General features: G+C 34.2%; 2 protein-coding genes across 2 annotated transcripts; one reads left to right on the top strand and one right to left on the bottom strand.

Moving 5' to 3' along the window:
• Positions 1-1637: 1637 nt before the first annotated feature.
• LOC130644356 (polyadenylate-binding protein-interacting protein 2-like) lies at positions 1638-7286 on the bottom strand. The gene is made up of 2 exons (XM_057449922.1): positions 6816-7286; positions 1638-2328 (listed from the first exon to the last, which is right to left on the bottom strand). Exons 1-2 carry the CDS (start codon positions 7200-7202, stop codon positions 2173-2175), a joined length of 543 nt encoding a protein of 180 aa, XP_057305905.1. The 5' UTR covers positions 7203-7286; the 3' UTR covers positions 1638-2172.
• Positions 7287-8590: 1304 nt separating this feature from the next.
• LOC130644352 (uncharacterized) lies at positions 8591-13298 on the top strand. Its single transcript, XM_057449915.1, has 3 exons — positions 8591-12654; positions 12746-12840; positions 13136-13298. The coding sequence occupies exon 1, from the start codon at positions 9935-9937 to the stop codon at positions 11921-11923; it is 1989 nt and encodes a 662-aa protein (XP_057305898.1). The 5' UTR covers positions 8591-9934; the 3' UTR covers positions 11924-12654; positions 12746-12840; positions 13136-13298.
• The last annotated feature ends 1865 nt before the right edge of the window (positions 13299-15163 follow it).

Raw genomic sequence — 15163 nt, 5'->3', positions numbered from 1 at the left:
TAAATACAAAACTATAGCTGTTGTTGTAATGTAGAATCTAGAAATATATTATCGTATCATAAGGTTTAGGTAGGTAGAATAGTTAAAAATGGCAAGGACAAGAAGAAGACTATGGTAGTCTTATCACCAAGCCCCTAGATCTTTTCTATGGAAGTTTAGCAAAGAAGATACAGATGTCTTGTGATTTAACTAATTTGAATTAGTCCTCCCTAGAGATTTGCACTGATATTGAGGTTACCCTCTCCAAACAGCTGAAAATATATCATCCTCGACCCCAGGGTCTTGTGGCTCCTGAGCCGTTACTTTAGAGCTATGCCCTGGGAACGAGGTTGTAAATATATCAGATTGAAATTATTTGTGACCATTGTTACCCTATTTAGAGAAGGTGTTTGTAGGCACGAAATTATTTTCGCCTTTCTTTCCAAGACTGAGACTGTAATCCCAACCTCTCTAGGGCTGGCCATCGCAAATGATTGTGGTTTAAAAAATCTCTAGGTCTCTCAGGACGAAAGATATTGTTGCTTTTATCAAAATGCCATGAACTTTTTTTTTCCCATTCTGCTCTTGTCTCATATTACAGGCTGGTTGATGCTCATATTGTTCCTTATATTGGTAAAATATCGCTGTGATATTAAAAGCATTCTCGTACCCGGAGCTCTTTGAGATTAACAGTTTATCTCAAAGAGCTATGGGGTCGAGAATGGTTTTAGCAGGTGTTCCCATAAATACAACACGTTTATGTCCGGGACAATCGTGTCTGGACGCTCACGAAACATTCCAAACAAAACTCATGGACAAAATTACAATGTCGTCATTTTTCAAACATGGACAAAAGGGTTAAATGGCCACTACTCTGATGCAGCGGGCAGGCTGCAAATTTTCTACTTTTGCGCACACGTAGGCAAGGTCAAGGGCGTGTAAATTTCGCTATTAGCACGAGGCAAACGAAGGTCGCGAAAATCGGAAAATGTAATCGTACTGACGTAAGCAACAATTCGCGTCCTTCAAGGGTTAGTCTAAGTCTGCTTTAAACATTGAAAAGAGCGACTCTAATAATGAAACAACTAAGTGATCACTTGTCCACACTTGAGTTTAACCTAGGTAATAACGTCGCAATATATTTTTGCCAAATTTAATGGAAAAATGAGATAATTTCTAGCTTTCAACAAAATTTAGCAAAGTGAGCATCAAAAGCATATTGAACATGTGATGGCGTCGGAACAAAAGATCAAAATTTTGATTTTATGACACTAAGCACTATTTTCGGCCTAAATTGGGTTAAACAATAAAATGCTGTTTTTTATTAAAAATTTCGTCGATAAAAAAAAAAGGGAACATGATGGTAATATCCTGACCGATGTTCAAAAATTCCACAATATCTGTGGGATAGTAAAGTAGCTTGTGGAAATAAAAAGTTACACATTGCCATGGTTGCTTCTACTTTTTACATCTCCTTACAATAAATTAGAACAGTGTTGGACTAATTCACGCAATTAAAGACCAAGGGTTGTCCGAGGAACCAACAAACCCAGGCTACGTTGTATATTGTACTGCAGAATCCAAACTTTCCCGACTGCTCGCAGACTGCCACAAACAGCGCTGCATAAATTTAATTAGTCAGTAATGACTCGACTGTCTTAAAAACAACACATTCTCTTATAAATCCAAAATAAAAGTAATATATTTACACGATATTCAATGCTTAATATACTCCCTCTCAAAGTCACTAAAATATATCGTTATCCTTGAAATATTTTCGATATATATTTTTTTAAAAAAATCATTTTAGTTAATAGAAACATCCACTGAAATTAGAAAATTAAGAGCACACAAAAGACAAGTTGGCAGTATATATCTTTTCTCTTTTATTCCCTGATTTAACACAAAAAGTCCAACATTCTAAGTGACTTTGTACAAACCCCGCTTTACTTTACATTCTCCAACCAAATAACGACATCCATTTTGATTTTACGCTCAACATAAACAAAAACTAAAAGAAATTAAAGAAAGTAAAAAATAAACTCAAGAAAGCTTCGATCGCTTCCATTTTTCTATTTTTAATTTACTGTTAATTTCAATAAATATATAAATATCTCTGAGCACAAACACGACATTATAAAAAGTAAACCAAATCCAAATAACGGATTGCTTGTCTGATTTTCTCCAGCAAGACTAGCTCGATTTGCTTTGAAATGTCTGTGTTTTATCTTGAGTAGGTACACATTGGTTTGGAGGTGGTTGTGCTGGCATGTAGCTATTACGTGGGACAAATTCTTTTGCTTCAGGATTCATGGTAAACGGAGCTGCATTCGGGTTAAGAGTTGATTTCTAAAAGATTAAATCACAAAATCAAAAATAGAAATTTGTTTGCGGAACAAGGTTTAACATAACAAACAAGTCAGTCTAAGAATATTTCTGGGCTCTCACAAAATAAACTTCTTATAAATACAATAAGAATCATGTGATGCCATAGATTAGTGGTTATAGCTTTCGTACTCTGTGCAGGAGACCGGGGTTCGATTCCTCTTGACAGCAACTCAACATGGGCGAGTGAATGTGACCATAGCCCCAGGTTAACCCAAGCCATGGGAGGGAAATTGGGGAGATGGCACATTATGTGGGCCAATGGATGTTGCCGGAGTTGTCTAGTAGAGCGCGGGCCGTAATTGGGTCTACGTAGCTCAAAAAGAGCATTTAAAACTCTAGGACTCTCCATCTAAGCCATGGCCCCTCCTGGAAATAATAAACAGGGTATATCCCTTGACATTTGTGAGGCTACTCATGTAAAATATGCACATCTATCAATCTATCAATCTGACAGCTAGATATTTGAAGTTGACTGTCATTTACAGGTGTTATCTAGGGTAACCTATCAGAAATCTTATTACAAGCTCGTGAGCTTGTATTAAAACGCAAATGTGTCCTACAAGAATGGAAATTTTTGCCTCTCTGAGCACCGACACGGGAGTAGTCGTGTGTTCGAATCTTATCTTGGTAACTATTTTTACTTTTTTTTTTCTTTTTACTAACTCGTAACTAACTATGTCCGAAATAATCAATTGCAACGTCACAGATTTAAATTTCGTACCTAAACTCTCTAAGTACTTGGAAGTCATCTAAATGACGTTTCAGGCCAAATTTGGTATTTGTTTTCGACAAAACTTGGCACAGTTAGACAAAACTTGGCAAAGTTAACAAAAAAAGTATGCCGAACATGGTGACATTAAAATTTTGATTTTTTGTCAATTTTTTGTCAGACTTGCAAGCATTGGGTACATAAGAAGTGCAGTAGTATTAGTGGAAGGTTAAGAGCTGGCATACAGTTTGTATGCAAGCGTTGCAAAGGTGAGATTATAGAGAATGAAGTATTTCCAGCTTTAATGATGTACAACAGTGGCTCGTTAGAGATAGTTAAGAACTTCTGTTACTTAGGTGATATGTTGGGCAGTGAAGGGGGTGTTGGAAGAAGTGTTACTTGCAGGATAGGTTCTACTTGGAAAAAGTTTAGAGAGTTACTTCCTTTATTGACTAGCAGAGTCCTGTCAATTGAGGTAAAAGGTAGGTTGTATGAGGCCTGTGTAAGAAGTGTTATGTTGTACGGTAGTGAGACATGACCGTTTAGAAAGGAATGATATGAGAATGGTTAGGTGGATGTGTAATGCCAGTCTGAGAGACAGAAAGAGTTCAGATGAGCTAAGAAGCAGGCTAAGTCTCCGTAGAATTAAAGATGTTATCCAGATAAGAAGATTGAATTGGCTGGGGCACTTGGAAGGAATGGAGGAGGATAATTGGGTAAGAAAGTGTAGAGACTTGATAGTTCCTGGGGCAAAGCCCAGAGGTAGACCGAGAAAGACTTGGCAGGAGGTTATAAGGACAGACTTGATAGAGAGGAAATTGAGTTTAGATCTAACACAGTCTAGATCAAATTGGAAGAGGGTCATTAATATACCCCGTCCAACCCATGCTAGCATGGAAAACGGACGTTAAGCCGAGAATGATGATGATGATGATGTCACCTAAATGTCATTTTAGGCCAAAATTGGTTCGAAAATTAAAATACTTTATTTTCGACAAAATTTGGCACAGTTAACAAAAAAAGTATGCTGAATATGATAGTGACATCAAAATTTTGATTTTTGTCACCTAAATGGAGTTTAAGCTCATAAACGTTTCAATCGCGCGACTTTCAACCATGAATGATAGGCTGTATTTTTTGTTAGCAAAAATTGTAAAATTGGGTTGCATTGTGGATGTTTCATAGTTGTGCATTTTCAATAACGAGATAGTTTATGCAGCGCCTGCATATTGTTTATTTTTTAAAAAAATAAGATTAGTGTTCACAAGCTTTATTTAACTAACTGGTAAAGTAAAGGTGTTTCCACCAAAGTTTTTAAAAGTGAATATAGGCAGAATTAAGGTCTCCCCAAATGCCTGGAAAGTAGTCTGCGAAAAATAAAATTTCCACAACAATACGTAAGAGAAAAACGAAGACGCTCCACCATATATAAATAATTACGAGAACGAAATTCTTTTTGTAGCGAAAAGAATTTCTCGTTTTCGCTTTCTTCTTTCTGTCAGTCAGTTTACCCCAGACTGACCCAACGAAAATTGAAATTTCGAGGAATTTTCCGTTCAAGAAGATCTCACAAAAAATAACTGCGTAGTCCACAAGAAATGTTATTGCCCATCTGAATAGCAAAATATGTCGTGTCTAACTTCGTAACAGAAATCACAATTTAATAGACAGCTTTTTGTAAACTTTATTCGCGAGGTTGTTTACGTATATCATACGTCTTGTTTCTTTTAATGCGTATCTAATTTATAATTCAGAATAAAAGGAATAAATATTGAAATAACGAACAACAACAGAAGAGTGGACATAACAGAAGCATGCAAATAAGTTTAGGATAGTGTTATTTGTTTTATTTGCCAAGGTGTAATAGTACGCACAAATACAGAGCACCAAAAATGAACTTGAACAATCATCAGATAAATTTCGTTGTTTACATTTTTCGCATTAAGTTCTTTCCGATTTTGGCATTTTCATAGCAGAAAAATAAAAAAGGGGGGAGCTAGGTGTAGCGAACTTATTATCGTTCCTTTTATTCACATGACGGGATTCTTAAGGGTGAGATACACAACTTGTTTAAACAGAAGGTCAAAACCTGACAGATAACCTGTAGGAAAACTTTGTTAAAGGGTTCTTGTCTGCATGTAATCTGTTTAAACGTACAGCATGCTTTTGAAGACATTCGAATCATGGTAATCAAAATGAAAAGACATGTTGCTATGATGGCATTATTTCAAAAAAGGAAGAAAAAAGGAAGAGATCCATGGGTAAAATCTTGGCTAAAACGAAGGAAAAATCTTGGTGTAACATCCACAGAAAAATCATTTTGAAGATGAAAAGTTTTGTGAGAATGAGTCTAATGTTTTTTGATGAATTGCTTGCATACAGAGTTATCAATACAAAAACAAGACACAGTGATGGCACTGTGTTTAGTACTGTCATAAAGCTTGCTGCAACAATTTAATTTTAGCAACAGGTGATGGTTATTTGCAACACATTTTTCATATTCACAAAAGCACACTTGGCAAAATTATTCCAGATTTATTATTTTTCTCGTCTCTGTATGAGGGTGCCGATAAGCCGCATACTCCATAAAAAGTGCGGGCGTTTTCAGGCAAGTTCGGCGTTATGAAATAAATTCAAGTATTCGCCTGAAAAAACCCGCATAGGCCTGAACAATGCCCGAAAAAAAAAAGACACTAATATGATTCAAAAAAACTATTAAAATCAAAATAAACTTACCATGTGGTAGCGAAGTTCTTAAAAAACTGTTTTTGACGGTTTTTGATAAAGTTTACTTTATAAATAACTTATATATAAACTTTATTAACTCCTTTCTCTTTAAGCGCCTTATTACTACTATCGTCCGCATCGTTTGTCACAAGGAATTGCATTTCGGGAATGTTCCGGGCAAGCTCGGGAGAGTACCTGCGGTTTCGGGGGACAACCCGCCAATTTTATTTGAAAAGTCGCCCAAACTCGCCCGTATATATGCGGGCGTTTGCGGTTTATCGGCACCCTCTTGTCTCTGTCTTTATACAACATCAACGTTACACCAGACAGACTGCCTCTTTCATGCAATTTTTTTAATAAAATCCTCCATAAATTCCTCTTTTTTTCTTTCAACATTTTATCTTGTTTTTTTCTTGATTGTTTTTTACTGTAGCTATCTTGTTATCAACCGTATTTTGCATAATAATGCAAAAGTGATACAAGATGTCAAACTTTTTAAACAATAGATTTATGAAATTTCAATAAAAAAAGCCATCTGTTTAATTGACAAAGATGAACACGTCCATCTTTTTTTAATGATGGATAGGTCAAATTTAGCAGGTTGAAGAGTTTCATTTTTTTTAAATATATACACGCTTCGTTTTGACCTATGACTCTTCTGTCAGGTTTAAATCTTTTGTTTAATCCAATCATGTATTTCAGCCTTTTGGACATCAAATGAATTCAAATAAATCAGAAGGTATTAATCTACACTTGATAATGGTTTATAACCTCAGCGATGTTTCTGTAAAAAGAAATCAATAGGAAAAGACCTCTCTTTGCCATATCCTAGCATATTTTTTCCTGTCACACAAATTCTACCTAGAACTAAAGAGCTTACCACTAAAAATAATGTCACGAAGGAATACATCTTTTTTACTATGGGGAAATATATAGAATCTGGAACCAATAAAAAAGAATCACCAGATTCAGAATAATAAAACTGTAAAAAGTGTCTAGCTAGAGTACTTACCTTAACAATTTGGGAAACTTGTTGTTGTTGCCATTGGCTGTTAATGTGAAAATTCTCCATATAATAATCGAGCTCTTGATGATTTCCATTGAGTTGATGGGAGTAACCATTTGTATAATGGTCTGGCTGATATCCATAACCATTAGGAACTTCCTGATTATGAGAACCATTGGGAAGGGCTTGAATGCCATTTTCGTGAAAAAAAATAGTTTCACGTTCTTCCTCTTCATCTAAAAGTTGTTCTATACAATTTCTTATAAATTCTTGTTCCTCAAACTCTTTTTCCACCTCTTCGTCAAATTTTTCCATTTCCCCCATCCACATATACTCAGCAAAGGGATCAGAAGAAGGGGAATCATTATTGGTGTATTTCGCCATGTTTTTCATACCCTAATGTTTTTTTCCGCTGATTTTTTGTGTTTTGGAACACACGAGCTACCGAAGAAGTGCGATCCTACGAGAAATCAAATCCTCCAATCATAGACAGATTTTACTAAAAAAACACAGGGTGACCACCACCTTAATTGGGCGCCATTTGTGCAAAATTGTATTTTCTTGCGCATAAGGTTACGTCATAGGATGATGAATCAAGTAGATCCTGCGTTATTTCTTCCATTCATTATTGCTTTATACCCGGAACTAAGGATTTGTTTTTTATAACCCAAATACACAATGGCAAAAAAGTCATAAAAAAACCATCATGCTTTTTTTTGCACTGTAACAAAATTGACAGTTTTGGATCACACTGATAAAAAAACCGCCTGCTCCTCTCGTAAGGTATCGCCAGAGGTATCGCCATGTTTCGACAAAGGTAAACCACGTGCGAAGTCTTTTTTTGTTATTATATTGTAATTGCAAGCAATTTAATTCAACCTTGTTTCCCAGAGTATTTTGCCCTTAGATGAACTTGAAGAATTTGACGTATGAGAGAAAAATTTAGAGTTTTTAATCCCCATCTAAGTAAAAACATGGCCCCTCCATTCTCAACCTCCCCCCAGAGCTTTTTAAGGTTTATCTCAAAGAGCTTTGGGGACGAGAATATATCCCCTCACTACAAGTATAATAATAAGCAATCATTTTATCAACCAGCTAACATCGGAAAATAACCCTTTTACATGCTACCTCTCAAATGCAAGAATCGGAACTGTCAAATGAATAGCACGTACAAAACAAGAACCCGTAATATTTATGAAAAACCTATTAATCGTGTATCGTCCCATTAATATAGATTTGTGATCTACACTTTGGACTACGCTTAATAAAACCTTCTGGTGTTCGGCTACGGAGTACTTTATAACTGGAAAACGCATCAAACAGTAAAAGTAGAAACGGACTGAAGGTTGTGTTGTGTTTTTGTAATAAAAGTGGCTCATTTTGTAACAAAGCTATACTTTTTGTGAAGTGACTAAATCAAATGTTTTGGTGATTCTGGTAATGAAATTGATCGTTCCGGCGAACATCCCAATGTAAGCAAATGTTCTGGTAATTCTTATGTCGAAACCGATGTTTCTGCAATGTCCTCGTCTCTTCTTTGGTGAAGGCTAAGGTTTACAGGCACTTACAACTAACCAATCAAACATTTCATTATTCTTGAAGTTTTCTTAAAAATAGAAAATCAAGCTTATTTTATTTATACACTTTTTATTCCTTAATGAACGAATACCTCACATATGCAGTCAAATAACGCATAGATGTTTTGTTAAAAATCGGAGTTTGACCGTGAATTCATCCGGTACCGATAAAAGCGTGCAATCCAAGGAAGGAACCCAGCCGGCACAAGACGTCTTTTAGACGTCTTAAGATGTCTTTTTTTAATCTTCTGTTAGAAAACGCTATTAAGATGTCTTTAATGCATCTTCTTAAGAACGTCTTTCAAAAGACATCTTTTATACGTCTTTTGAAAGTAAATAAATGCGAATCCTGTAGTATACGCATTTTAGATGTCTTTTAGAAGATCTTTAAAAGACGTCTTTTAAAAGACATCTAAAAGTTATCTAAAATATATCTTTTAAAAGACGTCTTTCTCTTTTTGCTATAATGCATCTAAAACGCGTCTTTTAAAAGACGTCTTTTCCTACTTCTAAAAGTGGTCTAAAATGCGTCTTTTAAAAGACGTTCGATTTTTTATATGGAAAATTCGATTTAAAATAACGGGGGTGTTCGCAAACTTAGTTAGCATGTTTATTTTGTAGGAAATCAATTTTTCACGAAATTGAAAGTGGTAATTGTCACTTTTAATTATTTTTAAATACTAATGTATTTTGGCGACCCTTCATAATACGTTTTTATTTCATTACGTCGTAATTTTGTTTTCCTGCACCCCCTGACGGATATTCTTTGACACTTGACCATTGGAACACTCAATAAAAATTGGCGGTAGTTTCATGAAAGCATCTGCGGGATACCGGTCGTTTAAAAAGTAAGTATTTTTGTTTTGTGATTCTCGGAATAGAGTACAGCGGTTTTTAGTACTAAGTCTAAAGGTCAAATTCGTGTTCGGTTTCCCTGGACACAAAAAGTCGGTCCCGGCCATCTTTTACAGAAAGATGGCGATATGTAAACAAGCAAACCCAGCTAGCCAGCCAGTAGTCAAAAAAAAGGACAAAGACTGGAAAGAAAATATTAAAGAAATCAAATTTGTTTTCTGGTTTTGGTGTTTAATGAAGGAACCGTTATTTTTATTCTATATGCTTTTATTTTTAGACAAAAACTATTTCTTTTAACCTTGAAAGAAATTGAGAAAATGTATATATTTTGTTTTTGTTATACACTGCTGAAGCTAGCTAATTAGTTATTAGGTAGCACCTAGCTATATAGGACGCTAGCTAACTTCAAGCTAAATGGAAAATACTGTCTAATTTTATCTTTATCTAACTCTAATCCTAACCCTGTCTTATTGCTCTTCGGTACAAACTGTCAATGGAAGCTCTGCCCTCCGCCTTTCTTCCTTTACCAGTCAATCAACAAAGTCAATTTTTCATATTTACCATTCATGACACTGTCCAGGTGTTTCAGAGTGATTTTAATCTGCAGAAAGTTCAGTTATGCCATGTTTACATAATATCAACATACATAAAGAGACCACATAACTAAAAACTAATTATATTTTGGTGTCATTAATGAAAACATGTTTTGGTAAAATAAAATTTATATATATATACATTTTGTTTTTTAAATTTGAAACAAACCTTCAACTAAATTTTCAGATACTGTCACTTTGGGCAATGAATGATTCCCGTCTCCGCAAAGAAAGGAGATTGGTTAATCAAAAAGTTGACGAGATTTTAAACGGTGAAGATAGTGATCAACATGACCTGTTAAGCAATCCTTCTGACAATGAAAATGATAGATGTATCAGTTGTGATGACGAGCCTTTAGATTCCTCATTCTCATCAAATGAAAATGAAATTCTGTATAACAGTCTGGATACAGTGACCAATCCAGAATCATTAATTTTATCTGACATTTCACGATGGGCAGCTAAAAGTGGATGTTCCAGAGAGTGTTTAAATCAACTTTTGTTGATATTACGTAAACATGGCATGACTGAACTTCCTGCAGATAGTAGAACTCTACTTGAAACACCACGTCATGTCGAAACTGCTCATAAATGTGGTGGAATTTATTCTTATGTTGGTATTGTTAAACAAGTGAAAAAGATGTTAAAACTTCACCACTGTCTTATGAATGAAAACAATCTTTTTTTGACAGTAAACATAGATGGCCTTCCTTTGTCAAAGTCATCTCAATCACAGTTATGGCCGATCCTTGGTTCGTTGAACAACTCTGACAGTGTTTTTGTTATTGCTCTCTATCATGGCACCTCAAAGCCCAATTCTACAAATGAATTTTTGGAAGATTTTTTAAACGAAGTAAATTTTCTTCAGATAAATGGCCTGGAAGTTGAGGAAAAAACATTTCAATTTTTTTTAAAAGCATTTGTATGTGATGCACCGGCAAGAGCTTTCTTGAAGTGTGTAGTCGGTCATACTGGGTATTATTCATGTGAGAGGTGTAATATAAAAGGCCAGTATATTGACAACCGAGTAGTATTTCTTCATGATGGTTCAGAAATAGCAAGGAACGATCAACATTTTAAACAATTTTTATACCATCCACACCAGAAATGTATCAGTCCATTAGTCTCTCAGCTTAATTTTGATTGTGTGTCAAAGTTTACATTGGACTATATGCACCTTGTGTTGTTAGGAGTGATGAAGCGTATGTTGCAGTTCTTAACTAAAGGGCCACTTCAAATCAGGTTATCATCTAATCACATCTCACAAATTTCTTCTCGCTTGAATAATATTTCTGGTTCTATGCCAACAGAATTTAATCGTCAACCAAGGCCCTTACGTGATCTTCCATACTGGAAAGCAACTGAATTCAGGCAGTTTTTGCTATATCTTGGTCCAGTTGTTTTGAAAGGGATTGTTTCTCATAATGTGTATGAACACTTCCTTGGTCTTCATATTTCAATGAGCATCCTTCTAAATGATTCTAGTCAATCTCGTTATCGACTTTTGGGTTATTGTCGAGAATTATTACTCTGGTTTGTCAGTAAATCAAAAGATGTTTATGGAAGAAAATTTATCTCTTACAATGTCCACTCATTGATCCACTTATGTGACGATGCTGAAAATTTTCAAAGTTCCTTAAACCACCTATCAGCTTTCAAATTTGAAAATTATATGCAGGTGTTGAAAAAAAATGTTAGAAGTAATAATAACCCGGTTGCCCAAGTTATCAAACGAGAAAGTGAATTGTCTTCTTTGGTTGAAAAGTCTAAACCCACCCCATTCATCTCTGCTGATCACCTGAAAGATTCTTGTTTTTTACTTGAATCAGGAAAGTTTTGTGTTGTTAATGAAGCTCAAAAACATTCTAACCAAATAATTGGGACAGTTTTAAAACCTTGCAGCCTTGGAAGTATTTACAAATCACCAGCAGAATCATCTTTGTTAAATATCTTTTTTGTTGAAAAGATTACTGGTAAACGAAAAGAATTTCCAAAAAACATGTTGAAAAGAAAAGTTGTTTGTTTACCACACCGAAATGGTTTTGCTCTTTTTCCTTTTCTACACGAATTTGAAAAAACAAAGTATTAGAACTTACTTGTTATTCATGTTTGGCTTTACATTGCTTAATATGAAAAAGTGCATAAAGCATATAACTGTATATATATATACTATATTTATATGTTTTTACATTTTTACAAATTAATAAGTTTCTCTTTTGTGATTATTTGTTGAGCAAATTGTGTTTTCTTTCCGATTGAGCAACTTTTAGGAACGAAATTCTAGTTTGAGTGAAAAGCCATTATATACTTTAGGTACTTACACAAAAATTAGTGTATTTTGTTGTAACTCAAGTTGACCTCTACTATTTGGGATCCATTTTACATAATTTTTCAGTTGATATAGTTGAAAAGGTTACATCTTGTTACATATTGTGTGTACAATATATTATAATTACAAATAAAAATAAATATGAATATATAAATGAATTGTATATATATAGCCTGATATCCCATTTTAACATTGAATGATATTTTTATTATTTGATCATTATCATTTAATGTCGACATCATGACTCAAATCGGAAAGCAATGTAAAATTGTTCAGTTTTAACTTTATGACTTTAAAAATAAACATCTGTTTATCGATAAACGCATTGGTGGGAACCAGGCTTTAGTGATTTTATTTATATTCTTAATTTTGAAACTAGCATTATTGTAATACCTTTAATTTACACAATCTAGTTTATCTTTTTAGAAACAACAAATATCACAAATTGGCGGGGTGGACTACAGAGATGCTGTACGTCTCGCAATGAATAGGTAAAGGTATAATTTTTTCTCCTTAAGGAAATACACTCTCCTTAGTAGTTTATTTCTACTTACCTTTAATTTTAATTTTAATTTTCGTCAGGATCTTCACCACTACATTCATGGCGCAAGCCAATTTAAAAGGCAAGAAAGACAAAGTCCCGCTGGAAGGGAAATTAATTTATAGAATTATAGTAGGTACGTGTATTAGCTGATGTATTACGTTGTTACCCTTCTATGTATGGTGTGTTTTCTCTTAGTTTTTGGATAGAGAGATTGATTGAGAAAGGCACGGTTGATTCAAGTTATAATGTTTTAAGAATGTTCTACTGTGCTACAGTCATTTACAAAAATAATGAGTAAATCGTTTTGCTATTACATAGTATGCAAATGATCGCGTTAGGTTCATTGGTCTATTTCTCAAACATTTACTGACTACGTTTCTATAAAAATCTATTATTTATCTGGAAATAAGCTATTTCTTTCTCTCTAGAATCTGTCAACGAGCGTTTTAAAGATGCGAACGAACAAGAGATGAGACGCATAATTGGAACCAAACTTCGAAACGCTCCCAGTCAAAGGATCAGGGACATAAGGGGTACCTTAAATGTATAAATTTCCAAAAAACAAATAAAAAGCCCTTTCGACTTACCTCATTTATGAATGTCATTTATACATTTAATATATCTCTTTTTGTTTCTTCTGAACAGACTTCCTTATTATTTCCAATATTTATTTTGTTTATTTCGGCCTTGCAAGCGTTACGACGAATTTCAACTACTAGCAACTTTCACAAAATTTTTAAGGTGACTCTTTCATATGGCCTAAGCTCAATATGCTTAAGATTTTTTCGACTAGAGTTCCAATTTATGCTTTAAATAGCATGGATAAGTTCACAAGTAGAATTCGTATTACAGATTATTGTAATGATCACAATTTGTAAATATGAATATATAAATGAATTGTATAGTGTTGATTATTAATAATATTTTATTTATTTATTTCCGGTTATATTTAAATTATATTTATGTAATTATAAAATATATTTATTGTACGAGTTTGATATAAAAAGTTCAAAATATTTTTATCGCAAAATATTTGTCGTCTTTCATGTCGTTATTTCTGCAATTTATTAAAAATGTACGTTTTAAAACGTTAACGTAAACGTCTTAAATTTATTTTATCAAATGCCTACAAAAACAACAAAAACAAAGGAAGACGTCTTATAGATAGATAAAAGAAGTCTTTGTCAAGATGCATTTAAGAAGTTGCATTTAAGATGCATTTTAGTCGCTTCTACATCTGTAAAAGGTCTAAAAGGCGTCTTTAAAAAGACGCGTCGTAATAGTTTTTCTTAAAAACGTCTAAAAGAAGTCTTTGGGAAGATGCATTTAAAAAGTTGCATTTAAGATGCATTTTAGTCGCTCCTACATCTGTAAAAGGTCTAAAAGACGTCTTTAAAAAGACGCGTCGTAAAAAAATTTCTTTAAAACGTCTAAAAGACGTCTTTGGAAAGACGTCTTTTAAAAGATGTCTAAAAGAGATCTTTTGGAATGCATCTTTGAAAAGACCTCTTTTAGACGCTTAAAAAGATGCATTATAGACGGACAAATCAGCGCTAAAAAAGACGTCTTTTAGAAATGCGGAAGATGTCTAAAAGACGTCTTTTAGACATCTTTGTGCCGGCTGGGAAGATTATTATCTAGACTTGGATAAAATTGCTGTTGTTGTATCTATGTTCCATATGACTTTGAATTACGCTATCACGTAAAGCGTATTATTTAAAACCTATAAAACGTATAGGAAAAATTTACGAAAATGTTCAAAAACAGTAAAATAAAAAGCTGCTTCTTAAAATGCGGTATAAAAAGAACGGGCGAACCCGTGGATTTTTCCACGGGCTAAGGACTAGTTACATATATTGCACGTCCTCGTTGTATAATTTTACACTCGTCTGATACATATATTACCAGTCTGTAACAGAAAAGTAGTTTTTTATTGGTATATCGTGACAAAACCAGAAATAAGAAATTAATTCGGGAAATATTGTCTCCTTTTAAAAGAACTAAACCCAAATTCCATCCCAGAGCTTGTAACATTATAATACTTTTGGAAATAATTTATTTCAAGACAAAGACAAAGGCTGTCTTTGTCTTTGTCTTGACTGTAGATTTTAGACTGTATAAATACAATCTCTTCCTCAGATCAATTGTCAACATTTTGACTTAATTTTAGTCATGTCCAACCTCGTTCCCAGGGCATTTTGCCTTGTTGATAAAGCTGATAGCGGCCACTCCGAAATAACGGTTCAGGGGCGACAAGACCCTGGGGACGAGGATGAGTCATGTCGGCATAAATTTTACGGTCGATTTTCTAATGTACATTTAAAAAGCAAATACATCTAATAAACGCGCATAAAGTGTTTGCAGCTTTTTAAGTGCTTTCCCTTCCTTAGACCACGTTTACACGCAGGCGGAATGAAACTCGTGCCGGAATAAAACGAAAAGTGTTTACACGTGAG

Source organism: Hydractinia symbiolongicarpus, chromosome 5, assembly GCF_029227915.1.
Source record: "Hydractinia symbiolongicarpus strain clone_291-10 chromosome 5, HSymV2.1, whole genome shotgun sequence".
NCBI classification, from domain to species: Eukaryota; Metazoa; Cnidaria; class Hydrozoa; order Anthoathecata; family Hydractiniidae; genus Hydractinia; species Hydractinia symbiolongicarpus.
This window is presented reverse-complemented; position numbering and strand designations above follow the sequence as displayed.

Coding starts and splice junctions, on each gene's coding strand:
- LOC130644352 (XM_057449915.1), top strand. CDS start 9,935: ATGAAAACATGTTTTGGTAAAATAAAATTTATATATATATACATTTTG.
- LOC130644356 (XM_057449922.1), bottom strand. CDS start 7,202: ATGAAAAACATGGCGAAATACACCAATAATGATTCCCCTTCTTCTGAT. Junction 2,329..6,815: donor AAGTTTCCCAAATTGTTAAG/GTAAGTACTCTA, acceptor TTAATCTTTTAG/AAATCAACTCTTAACCCGAA.